Consider the following 13,695-nt stretch of genomic DNA (forward strand, 5'->3'; position numbering starts at 1 on the left):
GTTAAATAAAAAGCTGGAGGATGCTAAGAAAGCCAAGGACCAGGTTGAACAAGATGACTATGACGTGGGGGTAGTCGAGATCGAGGAGGCCCTTAGGGCCGAGGTCTCGTGTAACACCCGAACCTAATTTCATAATTAATTTTATGGGTTTTGATAGTGATTAAGGAATCAGTTAGTTGAACAGCACGGATCACGATGATGTTGAGGGGCCTGAAAGATAAGAAATAGAAGGTCAGAGGAGACCGGGGTTGGCCGGTCAAAACTCCTCCGATGATGAAGTTAGTAACTCTCCTCTTAATGGAAAAATATTGTTTGTAAAGAAGAAATACTCTGCCTTTTTTTGTCGGAGACTCATCTCTTTTTATAGGTTTAGGGAGCGGTTATCCGTTGGATAACCTCCCCCAATTTTACGGAGTCCGGAGCGTACAATTTGATAACCGTTATAGCGGTTATCTTTGTCGAAACTGCCTTGCCCTCGTCCTAAGTGCTTTCTGGACGAGGGATTGTACACCAGTTAGTACATGTCGTCCAGAGGTCTCTCTGGACGACAGTAATGTGGCTTGTGTAAAACTCTCATGGACGACGTTTATGGACGAGCAAGGAGTTGGCTTTTTTTAGACACCATCAGTTGCCCCCTCGTCCATATGTGTCGTTTTAAGGATAATTTGGGGGATTTTCAAAAATGTGTACTGTATGCCACGTGTCAAAATCTGACTAATGAATTGATGCACTTGGTTCAATTTTCGAGATCTATGCCACGTGGTGTACTTTGGTTGGCTGCGTCGTTTCGCATCCCAAAGTTTTCAGCTTATAAATAGTTGAATTCCTTCAGTGCCCTTCACATTTCTGAGATTTCCCTCCCTGAGCATCCTCGTCTTAGATCCTCGTCTAGAAGCATCATCTCGTCCTTAGTTCCCTCGTCTAGAAGCATCATCTCGTCCTTAGTTCCCTCGTCTAGATTTCAGGTATTTCTTTACTCCTCGTTCTCAGATTTTAAGTTTTCTACAATGTCTGAGACCGTTCTTTCCTCGTCTAGCAATAGTTTAGGCAAAGCCATAGACGAGTATCATGACCAAAGTAGTTTTAGTGGCTCTAGTGATAACAGTAATAGTACTAGTAGTGAAGGGAACACCACGGACGAGTATGTGTCCGGCGTCCCTGGGGTACCCTTAGAAGTTCTCCAAGGACTTAAGACGAGGAGTGAGTCTGGATCCCAGGCAGGCACAAGTGCCCCCTCGTCCATAGTTCAGGACGAGGTTGAGGTAGTGTATAGCTGTGCCATAGGAGTAGAGTCCAAGACGGACGATAGGAAGTTAGTTTTGCTTAAGAAGTGGTACCAAATCCCAGACGACCTTAATCCTAGGTTAGCAGTTCGTGGGGAGTGGTGTTGTCAACCTCGTTTTGGGATAGGTATTTATGAAGCCTATCTTTTAGGTGGACTTAGGTTACCTTTAAATGCTTTTGCCAGAGAGTTACTCGCTAGGTTAGGTATAGGTGTTTGTCAGCTTAACCCCAATGCGTGGAGGTTAGTAGTCTCCATGCAAGTTTTGTGGAGGGAGGTCTTTGAGGGGAACCGTCCTCTGACTGTGGACGAGTTCCTCTACTGTTACAAGCCTTCTGAGATCAATCAATCCCTTGGCTTTTATCAATTCAAAGCCAGAGGGAAAGATTATAGATTGATTAAGTCCGTAGTTTCCTCGGATAGGTACTGGAAGACGGAGTTCTTCTTCGTCTCAGGTTTCTGGGCTGGACGCCCACACGAGGTTTCTCAAGACCCATTTCCTCCCTACACAGGAGAGTTAGGGAACCTTCGTCCTGAAGGTATGCTTGTGTTTGTCATTTTACTGTGTTGTATTTATCTTTGTAGACGGCTAAAATTTTTTTTTTCTTTTTTTAGGTGCTGGACGACCTCATCTGGACAGGTTTCATATAGAAAGAATCCAAAAGGTTCGTCTATACACGGATAGGGCTTTCCATTCTTTGGTAACCCTCCATCGTCTTGCCACTTGGGGTTTAGGTCCCAACCTGTCCAGTGAAGCCCTTGCACACGAGCTCACCATTCGTAGACGTAAGTTAGCATAATGGTTTCCCTTTTTTCCTCCTCCCTTTTTTTACTTGTTATTTTTAACACCCCTTCTTTTTTCAGGAATAGCTACAATGAAGGAAAATAAGGGTAAAGAAGTTGTGAACGAGGCTGCTGCCACTGGGCAGGACGCACCTCAGTCTCACCCGTCCGTAGGTGAGAAAAGAAAAAACTTATCACTGGGAGTTGACCTGGGCAATCTTCCCAGCAGGCGCAGGGAGAAAAAGGTCAAACATAAGTCGTCCAAGCCCAAAGACGTTCAACCTGCGCCTACTGTTCATGAGCTTGAAGACGTCCAAATCCTAGATTCTGAGCCCAAAGATTCACTCATGCAAGTCCCGTCCATAGTCAAGACGCCGTCCACGTCTCAGCCTTCTCCCCAAGCACCTCAATACCTCATTGGGAACGAGGATCTGGCTTGGGAAAGATTTAAGATGGCTGTGACTGATGAGGACGTGTCTGCCTGTTACAACATGTCTTTGAAGGACTTCGAGCATTCTGGGGTTCATGATCTTTTCAAGGTATTTATGTTATATATTTTTTATTTATTTATTATTTATTTATTTATTATTTTTTTTCTTTTCTCGTCCTCTTTGATAAGCTTCCTAACTCAACCATTATTCAGGCCATGTCCAAGTTCATTGCTGCGTCCAGGCAAGCAACTGATCTTGACAAGACGAGGATCTTGTTAGAGAGGAGAATCAAGGAAGTAAAGGACGAGAGCAAGCGCTGGGCTGAGGCAGCTGCTAAAGCCAACGAAGGGGCAAAGGAGCTGCGAAATCAAATTCAAGAGATGAAGACTGATGTTGTGGAGAAGGAAACTCGTCTTGATCACTTGCAAAAGAAGAACGACGAGCTGAGTGATCTTCTCAAGAAGGCCAAGGAAGACGCAGTTGCAGAGTTCAAGGCGTCCAAGCAGTTCACTGATCTGCTGGATACTAACTATGCGGCTAGGTTTGAGGACTTCAGGATGGACGCCGTCGAGAACTTCCCCAACATTGACTTCAGCTCTATTAAGCTCAATCTCAGTGGTGCTCCTACCAGCTCCCTCCTCCAGACGAGCTCAGAAGACGTTAATGTGGAGGATGATGCTACAACCTAGCCACTTCAGGACGAGCAGAACAAAGATGCCCCACTAGCCTGATGCCTCTTTATAATTTTAAGACGATGTAACTTTTTATTTATCTCGTCCTTAGTTTATAGACGAGTTATCATGTAACTTAAGGGTGTTTGGATGTTGGTCGTCCTCCCTTTAAACACTTGTATTTTTCTGTTTTTGTTATATCAAGGACGAAAATTATGCTTGCTTTATAATTTCTTCTCGTCTATGAAGGTGATCTTATGAAATGCTTGTAACTTTATACTCGTCTTGGAGAAATCCCAGATGTCAACATCACCCGTCTTGAGACTTCGCCTCTTTTTTGATTTTTTTTCGACTTTGGATTTGTCCTTGAGCTTAATTGCTCTGGAACGTTCTTGGTTAATTACCAGAACATCGTCCTTGCATGTATTCGTCCATGTGTGGACGTGCAAATCTCACGTTTCAGTTGAGCTTTATGGACGTATTATTGTTCGTCCGTGTTGTGGACGTACTATCTTTCATCCCGTCTACTTCAGAGACGGATGTTCTGTGGACGTACCATTTCAGGGAAAATTTTCTCGTCTACACTTGGGCATGCATACATTTTCCTTGTTTGTCGAAGTTAAATCCCCGTGTCCGGAGATTTTACTCGTCTTGGGCTTTTCAGCCTTGTGGTGAGTTAATTGGAACGAAAATAACTTGGAGACTTAGAAATTTGCACATAACATAAACATTGTTTCTAGGTAAGGCATATACATATATTTATGCCTTTTTTATTAAGTACAAGCTCCATAAGTTCGTCCATAAACACAACATAAATAGTAAAGCCTTAACTTCGTCCACAACACACTAAATATAAATAGTGAAATAGTAGTTAATAACACAACATTAAATATTAGAATAAGTCTTCAGACAAGGTCCAGCCTCGTCTGTGGCCATACTTCCGTCTAGGCTGACTTTTACTGATAGTACCTCCTCAAGTGCTCCACGTTCCAAGGGTGCTCCAGTTTCCTCCCGTCCAGGGCCTCCAAGTAGTAGGATCCTTGCCTTTTACAGTTGATAACTCTGTAGGGTCCTTCCCAATTCGGGCCCAATTTCTCATGTGCTGGGTTCTTGGTTGCCAAAGAGACCTTTCTTAGGACGAGATCTCCTATGTTGAAACGCCTAGGCTTCACCATTGCGTCATATTGCCTAGCCATGAGGTTCTTGTACTTTGCTGTTCTGTATTCTGCGTCTGCCCTTACCTCATCTACCAGATCAAGGTTCAAACGGAGCTGCTCCTCATTGTCCTCATCTTTATACATCATCACCCTGTGATTGGCCATATGTACTTCCGCCGGTATGACTGCTTCGCTTCCATAAGTTAGCTTGAAAGGAGTTTCCCCCGTAGGGGTTCTCACCGTCGTCCTGTAGGCCCATAGAACACCAGGTAACTCCTTTGGCCATACCCCCTTTGCCCCCTCAAGCCGGGTCTTGATGATTTTCAACAAGGATCGGTTTGCCACTTCAACTTGACCATTTGCTTGGGGATGAGCGGGTGAGGAATAGTGATTCTGTATTCCAAAGTGTGCGCAGAAGTCCCTAAAGAGTGCGTTGTCAAACTGTCGTCCATTATTAGATACCAATACCTTGGGCACTCCGAATCTGCATACAATGTTCTTCCACACGAAATGCTTAACATTTTGTTGTGTGATCGTCGCCAACGGTTCAGCTTCCACCCATTTTGTGAAGTAATCGATGCCCACAACTAGAAATTTCATCTGCCTTATGCCCTGAGGAAAAGGACCCAAAATGTCTAGTCCCCATTGTGCAAAGGGCCACGGTGCCATCATCGGGGTGAGGTACTCTGATGGTTGTCTGGGGACGTTGCTAAATCGTTGACATTGGTCGCAGACCTTGACATATGCTTTGGCATCAGCTTGCATATTTGGCCAATAATACCCTGCACGGACGACCTTGGAGACAAGGGACCTGGCTCCGGAGTGATTGCCACATGCTCCTTCATGAACTTCCCTTAGTACGTAGTTTGCTTCGTCCGGAGCCAAGCACCTAAGGTAAGGTTGAGAAAAGCCCCTCTTGTATAACACTTCGTTCAGAAGTAGATATCTAGCCGATCTCACCCTCAGCTTCCTTGCTTCGTCTTTTTCTTCTGGTAGCTGTCCGTCTTTCAGGTATGATATAATCGGGGTCATCCAGTTTCCTCTATTTTCCACCTGTTGTACTTCTGGAATATCTATGCTTGGCATGTACTGAATTTGGTCACAGTCGTCCATAAATTCACTTGCCGAGGCTTCTTTCGCTATAGTATCAGCTTCCATGTTTTCCTCCCTTGGGATTTGGACGAATTCAGCTTTTTCAAATTTCTTCATTAGGCGCATCACTCGACTAAGGTATTTCCTCATCCGTTCCTCTTTTGCTTCATACATTCCATTCACTTGCCCCATGACCAACTGAGAATCACCCAGGACGAGTATAGACTTGGCTTCCACAGACTTAGCCAATTCTAGCCCTTTGAGAAGGGCTTCATACTCGACTTCATTGTTAGTCGCTTGGTACTGTAGACGAACCTTGTGCCTCAGTTTGTCTCTTTCTGGGGACTATAAAACCACACCAATCCCACCTGCATACTTTGTGGATGATCCATCCACATGGACAACCCATCTATCATTGTCTTCTATCTCTTCATGACTTGGGGTAAATTCTGCAATGAAATCTGTTAATGCTTGAGCTTTTATAGCATGCCTTGGTTGATATCTGATGTCAAATTCGCTGAGCTCGACGGCCCACTGAACCAATCGTCCAGCTGCCTCCAGTCTGTTCATCGCATTCTTGAGTGGATGATCCGTCATGACATTAATGACATGTGCCTGGAAATAGTGCCTTAGCTTCCTGGAAGCAGTGATCAATGCGAAGGCTAACTTCTCCATCTGTGGATATCGTCCTTCCGCTCCCCTCAATGCCTTACTCGTATAGTACACGGGTCTTTGCACTTTACCTTCTTCCCTTATCAGTGCTGAACTTACGGCATACGGGGTTACCGCCAAATACAAGTATAATTCCTCTCCCACTACTGACGGACTCAACAATGGAGACTTAGTCAAGTATGCCTTCAGATCCTCAAAAGCTTTCTGACACTCGTCGGTCCATTCGAATGCTTTTCTAAGAACTTTAAAAAATGGCAAACATTTGTCAGTGGCTTTAAAGACAAACCTGTTTAATGCAGCGACTCGTCTAGTAAGAGATTGGAACTCCTTTGTATTCTGCGGAGGCTTCATGTCTAGTATTGCTTTAATTTTATCAGGATTCGCTTCAATCCCCCTATGAGAGACCATAAAGCCGAGGAATTTCCCTGATGATACTTCGAAAGCACATTTACTAGGATTCAGCTTCATGTGATACTGTCTCAGCGTGTCAAATGTCTCTTGCAGGTCGTCCAGATGCCTTCCTTCGTCCTGGCTCTTTACCAGCATGTCGTCCACATAGACTTCCACATTCCGCCCAATCTGCTGTCGAAACATGTGGTTGACCAATCTCTGATATGTGGCTCCTGCATTCTTTAAGCCGAACGGCATCACCTTATAACAGAACAAGCCTTGACTTGTGACAAAGGATGTTTTCTCCTGATCCGCCTCATCCATCCTTATTTGATTGTATCCTGAAAAAGCGTCCATGAAACTAAGCAACTTGTGGCCCGCAGTTGAATCCACCAATTGATCAATGCGTGGTAGCGAATAACTATCCTTTGGGCAAGCCTTGTTCAAGTCGGTAAAATCCACGCACATTCTCCACTTACCATTTGCCTTCTTGACCATTACAACATTTGCCAACCAATCTGGGTAGTACACTTCCTGGATAAACCTCGCCCCCATCAGTTTTTGAACTTCGTCTTTGATAGCATCATTTCTCTCAAGGGCAAACACCCTCTTCTTTTGCCGCACTGGCTTGGAGGAAGGGCATACATTCAGACGGTGGGTAATGACACTAGGGTCTATACCCGGCATGTCCTCATGACTCCATGCGAACACATCAATATTTTTCTTCAAAAAGTGGACGAGGCCCTCCTTAATCTTCTCTTCTAGATCTGCCCCAACCCTGGTACACTTCTCAGGGTTCTTTTCGTCCAGGGAAATGTCTTCTAATGCTTCGGTAGGCTCAGCTACCATCCTCCTTTCCTCAATATTCATGGTTTGAATTTGCTCGTCCATGGCCAGCATGGCCAAGTAACATTCTCTTGCTGCCAGTTGATCCCCTTGCACCTGCCCTACTCCGTGTTCTGTTGGGAACTTAACTGATAAGTGGTAAGTGGAGGTAACGGCCTTCCAACTATTCAAAGTTGGTCGTCCAATTATGGCGTTATAGGAGGACGGACAGTCTACCACAAGGAAGTTCACATCCTTGGTGACTTGTCATGGGTATGCCCCCACTACCACTGACAAGGAAATGGTACCCACGGGTTGTACCTTCATGCCACCAAAACCTACTAGGGGGGAGTTCACTGGACGGAGCCGGTCTCGTCCTAGCCTCATTTGTTGAAAAGCTGGATAATACAAAATGTCCGCCGAGCTTCCGGTGTCTACAAGCACCCTTCTAGTTGTATAGTCAGCAATCATTAAGGTGATGACGAGAGCATCATCATGTGGGTGATGAATTCTCTCAGCGTCTTCGTCCGTGAAAGTGATCGCTGCTTCGTCCGTGGTCCTTGCTCTCGGTGATCGTCCAGAAAGCTGGACACTCTGCACTACCTTCAAATATGCTTTCTTGGACTTGGATGACTGGCCCGTCGAACTTCCCCCTATAATGACTCTTATTTCCCCGAGTGGCGGCCGTGATGATTCTTCCATTTTTCCTTTCATTTTTTCGTCCCTGTTATCTCGTCCAAGGAAATTCTTCAGCTTCCCTTGCCTTATGAGATTTTCGATTTGTTGCTTTAAATCGAAACACTCGTCCGTATCGTGACCATGATCCCTATGGAAGCGACAATACTTGTTCCGATTGCGTTTATTGGGGTCTCCCCTCATTTTCTCCGGCCACTTCAAGGAAGGATCATCCTTGATCTGCATTAGGACTTGCTCAAGTGGGACGTTCAAAGAGGTATACTGCTAGTTCCGTACTGAAGAGCCCGACTTCTTAATGTCTCGGTCTTTCCTGTCTTCCGTGCGTCCCTTCTTTGGACGAGGGCCCTGCTCTAAGTGGCGACTGGGATTTGCGTCTACTCTCTCAGACCTCTTCCTCTTCTTAGCAATGATTGCGTCTTCCGCATTCATAAAATTTTATGCCGAATGGACAAGTTCTGCCATAGACTGGGGCTCTTTTTCATAGAGTTTGTGAATGAACAGATCCGAATTCACCCCATTATGGAAAGCTGCCAACAAGAGCTTGTCATCTGCTTCGTCCACACTCAGGGCCTCTCTGTTGAAACGGGTGATGAACGACCGTAAACTCTCATTCTCTCCCTGCTCTATGGTTAATAGGCTGGACGAGGAACGCTTATGTCTTTGTCCTCCTATGAAGTTGTTAACAAACAGTTTGCTTAACTCTTCAAAAGAACTCACCGAATTCGGGGGTATTTTACTGAACCAAACCCGTGCTGGGCCCTTGAGGGTAGTAGGGAATGCTCTGCACATTATTTCGTCAGGAACCCCTTGAAGATGCATGGTGGTCTTGAAGGTAGCAATGTGATCGAACGGGTCTCGTGTTCCGTCGTACGAATCCAGAGAAGGCATCTTAAACTTCGATGGTAGAGGATGATCGTTGATAGAAGCCGTAAAGGGGGAATCAGTTCGGTGGACCAGGTCTTCTATAGGATCTGTCCTTCTCATATTTTCTTTCATTTCCTCCATGACCCTTCTCATCTGGTCCATCTCTTCCTTCAAATGTGGCACCGCTCGTGAAGTGGTACCTCTTAACTGACTTCCAATCTCAGTGTTCTCTCTATCATCATGACTCTGCGTTTTTCCTCCACCCTCACGTTCTTCACACGTTTGCCTCCTTAGATTAATTTCCATTCTTAATTCTTGGTTTTGGCGAGTCAACTCCGCCACTGCGGCCGCCATGGATTGTACGTTTTGAACAGATGAATTCTGCATGACCGGTGCAGATTGGCGGTCGCGGTGAGGGTTACTGGAAGCATCTCTACTTCCTGACGGCCTGGGCTGGTAGCCCTTGATCTAGTCCATACCATCAACTTTTTGTCAAAGAGAAGTATAATTTTTCCTTCCCACAGACGGCGCCAAACTGATAGTGATCAAGGAATCAGTTAGTTGAACAGCACGGATCACGATGATGTTGAGGGCCTGAATGATAAGAAATAGAAGGTCAAAGGAGACCGGGGTTGGCCGGTCAAAACTCCTCCGATGATGAAGTTAGTAACTCTCCTTTTAATGGAAAAATATTGTTTGTAAAGAAGAAATACTCTGCCTTTTTTTGTCGGAGACTCATCTCTTTTTATAGGTTTAGGGAGCGGTTATCCGTTGGATAACCTCCCCCAATTTTACGGAGTCCGGAGCGTACAATTTGATAACCGTTATAGCGGTTATCTTTGTCGAAACTGCCTTGCCCTCGTCCTAAGTGCTTCCTGGACGAGGGATTGTACACCAGTTAGTACATGTCGTCCAGAGGTCTCTCTGGACGACAGTAATGTGGCTTGTGTAAAACTCTCATGGACGACGTTTATGGACGAGCAAGGAGTTGGCTTTTTTTAGACACCATCAGGTTTATATGCATGTCATTATCTTAATTACTTTTAAGTGCATGAAGCTTTGATATTGTGATATTATAGAACATATATGCTCTTTTAATGTGATGGATATAACTTTATAAAGGTAAGGATATATATATATATATATATATATATATATGTATGTATGTATATGCAAAGTGATCTTATTTTTGTAGAAAAGTGTGAGTGTGAATGCAAGAAATTATTTTTGTAGAAAGGTGTGAGTGTGAATGCAAGAAAATTGGAAAAATGGGTGGTGAGATTTTTCCTAAGCTCCACACGTATTCCACCCAAAGTACCCATCTTTTATCCCCTTTTTGCTGCCCCAAAAGTCTTCCCCTTATCTCATTTTCTTTGCTGCACCAGACAGAAAATCCAGCCCTCTTTCCCTACTCTTTTCCTTGTTCTTGGTTTCTTTCTTCTCCGCTTCTTACATGGCAGCCCTCCCTCTCTCACCAAAACAAAATATCCCTCTCTAAAGAAGAAATTAAAGGGTTAACACTAAAATTTCAGCTTCAAATTGTTGGGGGTAAGTAATCAAAACTTCATTTGTTTATTTCTACTTCTTTAACCTCTATCCTGATTTTATAGGCTAAATTATGATTCTGTTTTAGTGATTTGAAGGTTTGATGATATTATGGTTTATTTAATGTTTAATAACATATTTTAGTATGTTTATTATAGGTATAAAAATAACCCAATGAAATTAAGGCCTATTGCTATTTGTTGATGATTTTGTAAGAATATGCACTGAAGCTGTCTCTGTGACAGATTTGATGTTTACAACAAGAAAAATATGTATTAAATCATATTCTGTGAATTAGGATGCTAGGAGTAGTTTTTATGAATTATAAGACACACATGGTTGTTATGAAAGTGGTCTCACAGAATTTGGATGAACACAAAAATAATGGTTTAATTTTTAAGTTGCAAGAAATTCTTTCAGGACAGATTTGAGTATGTTGTTTTGTGTGATTTTTCGTAAATCATGGGTTTATTCTTTGACTCCGAAATTTTTATGGTTTATACTGGACATATAGGGGAGTTGTTATGTAAAATTTCGTGACAATTGGATGTGTGTGGATAGCCCGTTTGTATTTTACAAATGGAGCATATGCTGCTGAAATGAGTAGTGAATAATATATGCTATACCTGACTTTGTGGATTTAATTCTCAAGTTAGGGTGAATATTTTGAGTTATAATTTAATATGCTCATCCTTTGGTATGTTAGAATCATATATAAATTTTATGAATTGGTTTCTCTATGATTTAGTACATCATGTTGTCTGATGAATGTATTTTGTATTTGTAGGAACCTCTTTGAGGTGGGATTAGGACTTCCTTGATTTTAAGAGATAGACTTTGAGATGAATGTGTAAGTTTATGATAAAGAATAATTGATAGTAAGCAATAAGTTTTGATATTTGGTTTAAGTGTTACCAGTTCCCCAGGTTTAAGCTCCGTCGACTGTAGACTCTCGGTTCCTCTGCTTTCAAGTAAGGGATAAGTTATATGAGTATTTGGTAAGTCATGAGATTATTTTAAAGTATATTATGCATTAAAAAGTTTTTGATTAGAGATATGACATGTAATCATGTTTTAGACAAAGATATGTTCGTGAACTTTTGAAACCTTATGTATATGATTTAAGCATATTGATGCTATTATTGATTCCACAAACATGATGTTTAAAGAAAAGAATGGAAATGCTATTATTATGAAATGTTATGCAAAATAAGAAATTTCAGTATGATGTAAAGTATGAAATGTTTTCGGGTTATGTCCTTTGGTAATCTAAACTCGGCTAGTAGGGGTTAATTACTAGCTTTCCATGGAAAAATGTTATCTGTTTGGCCATTTAAAGTAGAGGAAATGGGGCTGCCCGTAACTCTAGGCAATTTAAAGTAGAGGAAATGGGATTGCCCGTAACTCTAATCTGAATAAGGCCTTCTCCCCAATGTGTACGGACAGTGGGGAGGAATAAAACCTTGAAGGGATGTGCCATCAGGCCTCTCAAAGAGGACAATATCATGCACACGAGGTCACCCAAATGTGATGAGGCCTTCTCTGTACAACTTATCAGATATGGACTAACCAATATGTTATGAACAGCTATATTATGTTATTAATCATGAGAAAATTATTTTGTGTAAATGCATTGTGAAAAGTAAAAGCTCTCATGGCAAGAAGAAGTTTTTGATGAAAAGAAAAGTTGTTCATTAAAGATAAAAGTTTCTGAAGTTCTATTGTGCTATAAAGATAAAACTTTTGATGAAAGTACAAGTTATGTTTAAAAGTTATCAGATACTTGTTCTTTATGAAATGTTAAGTTTTATGACTATGAAAGTTATAATATTTTTTGGGAAAATGTTTATAAAGAAAGATTTTCTTATTGGGTCAAGATGTTTCTAGTTTAATACAAAGTTGTCGATTATCTGATTTAAGTTAAAATGATTATTTTGTAATGAGAATATACATATGATGACTTTGTAGGAAATGAAATAAGCTTAATCCGAAAGGTTTTGGTAATATTAACCTGATAAGAAAAAGGAGAACAATTATTTTCTATGAAGAGTGTATAAGCTATTATTATGAATAGTATAAAATACTATGCATGAAAAGATGTTCTCCTGTTCGAATATTTATAGAATGAAATGATTTGATTTACATGCATCCTTATTGAATTTTCATATATCTTACCTTTACTAAGCTGTGTAGCTCACCCCTTCCACTCTTTCAGTTAGTAGGTTTTATTTTGGAGCAGAGGGAGCCTTAGTCGAGTTTGGAAGGAGTTGGTTTTAGTTTTATATGTATAGATCCTAAATTAACAATTTGATGTTTAGCAATTTGATGTTTAGCTTTGTAGTATTGTGTATTTTAGGATCTAATGAAAGTTGTGTACCTTAAAGTAGTAAGAGATGTATTATGTGAAAGTGTGAAAATTAAATGATTGATGGATTATGTTATATTTTGAGTACAGTGTAGATGCTCTAACTATCAAGTGAAAAATTATATTAAAAAGTAAAGAAACAAGAATGAAAAAAAAAAAGGAAAGCTTTTGTAAAAGTTAAGTTGGTTCTTGTTAATATCAGGTTTAAGCTTGATATTAGCATGCCGGTCATGGTCACAAATCCGGGTATCGGGTTTGGGGCATGACATCTCGGGGGTGTGTAAAGCATACTGCCTTCAGGTGTGGATTGTGGCCCTCAACCTGGCAGTGGTTAAGACCTTTATAGCACTTAGAAGAGCAGAAAATGAATACTACCCCCCTGCAATCCGAGCACCAGGCTCCACAGCCCCCAAGGATGATGCAGCTCCCAACGTCACAAGCCCTATTAAGGAGGTTCTGACTAAGGAAAAACTTGTAATAAAGATGAAACCATGAGTTCTTGTTTTTTTTTTAACTGTTGTTTTTGTTCCTTGAACTTGTAATTTGGTTGGATCTTTTGTAAGCAACTTGCCTTTTTCTAAGGCACAGATCAATGACAATATAAGTTTTTCCTTCATAGTTGTGATATTTGTATTGATCCTAATATAGTTTCTATTTCACTTAATATTTAACCAACGTAACAATGAGATATAGTTCCATCTGGTTATCTGCATAAGTGGTAGCACAGAACAAGTTAAACCTGGTAAGTCCATGATCTTAACACTACATATCCTTAACCTCAAAAACATACATAATGGTAGAGCATCCATTCATGCCAGACTCTACCCAATTCTCCATTTATCAGTAGGTATAAGGAATTGGAGATGAAAATTAATTCTTGAACAGACCTTAGATATACTTTCAAATGCTTTAAATGGTGCTC

The 13,695-nt window shown here is 41.6% G+C and overlaps 1 protein-coding gene and 1 long non-coding RNA gene across 2 annotated transcripts; one reads left to right on the forward strand and one right to left on the reverse strand.

Annotated features, from left to right (window-relative positions):
- Window positions 1-7,570: 7,570 nt before the first annotated feature.
- LOC126719391 (uncharacterized) lies at window positions 7,571-8,224 on the reverse strand. Its single transcript, XM_050421950.1, has one exon. It carries the CDS (start codon window positions 8,222-8,224, stop codon window positions 7,571-7,573), a length of 654 nt encoding a protein of 217 aa, XP_050277907.1.
- A 2,010-nt stretch (window positions 8,225-10,234) lies between these two features.
- Window positions 10,235-12,860, forward strand: LOC126717476 (uncharacterized). Its single transcript, XR_007652617.1, has 2 exons — window positions 10,235-10,411; window positions 11,318-12,860. It is a non-coding gene; the product is annotated as an uncharacterized LOC126717476 (long non-coding RNA).
- The last annotated feature ends 835 nt before the right edge of the window (window positions 12,861-13,695 follow it).

Source organism: Quercus robur, chromosome 3 (assembly GCF_932294415.1).
Source record: "Quercus robur chromosome 3, dhQueRobu3.1, whole genome shotgun sequence".
Lineage (NCBI taxonomy): Eukaryota > Viridiplantae > Streptophyta > Magnoliopsida > Fagales > Fagaceae > Quercus > Quercus robur.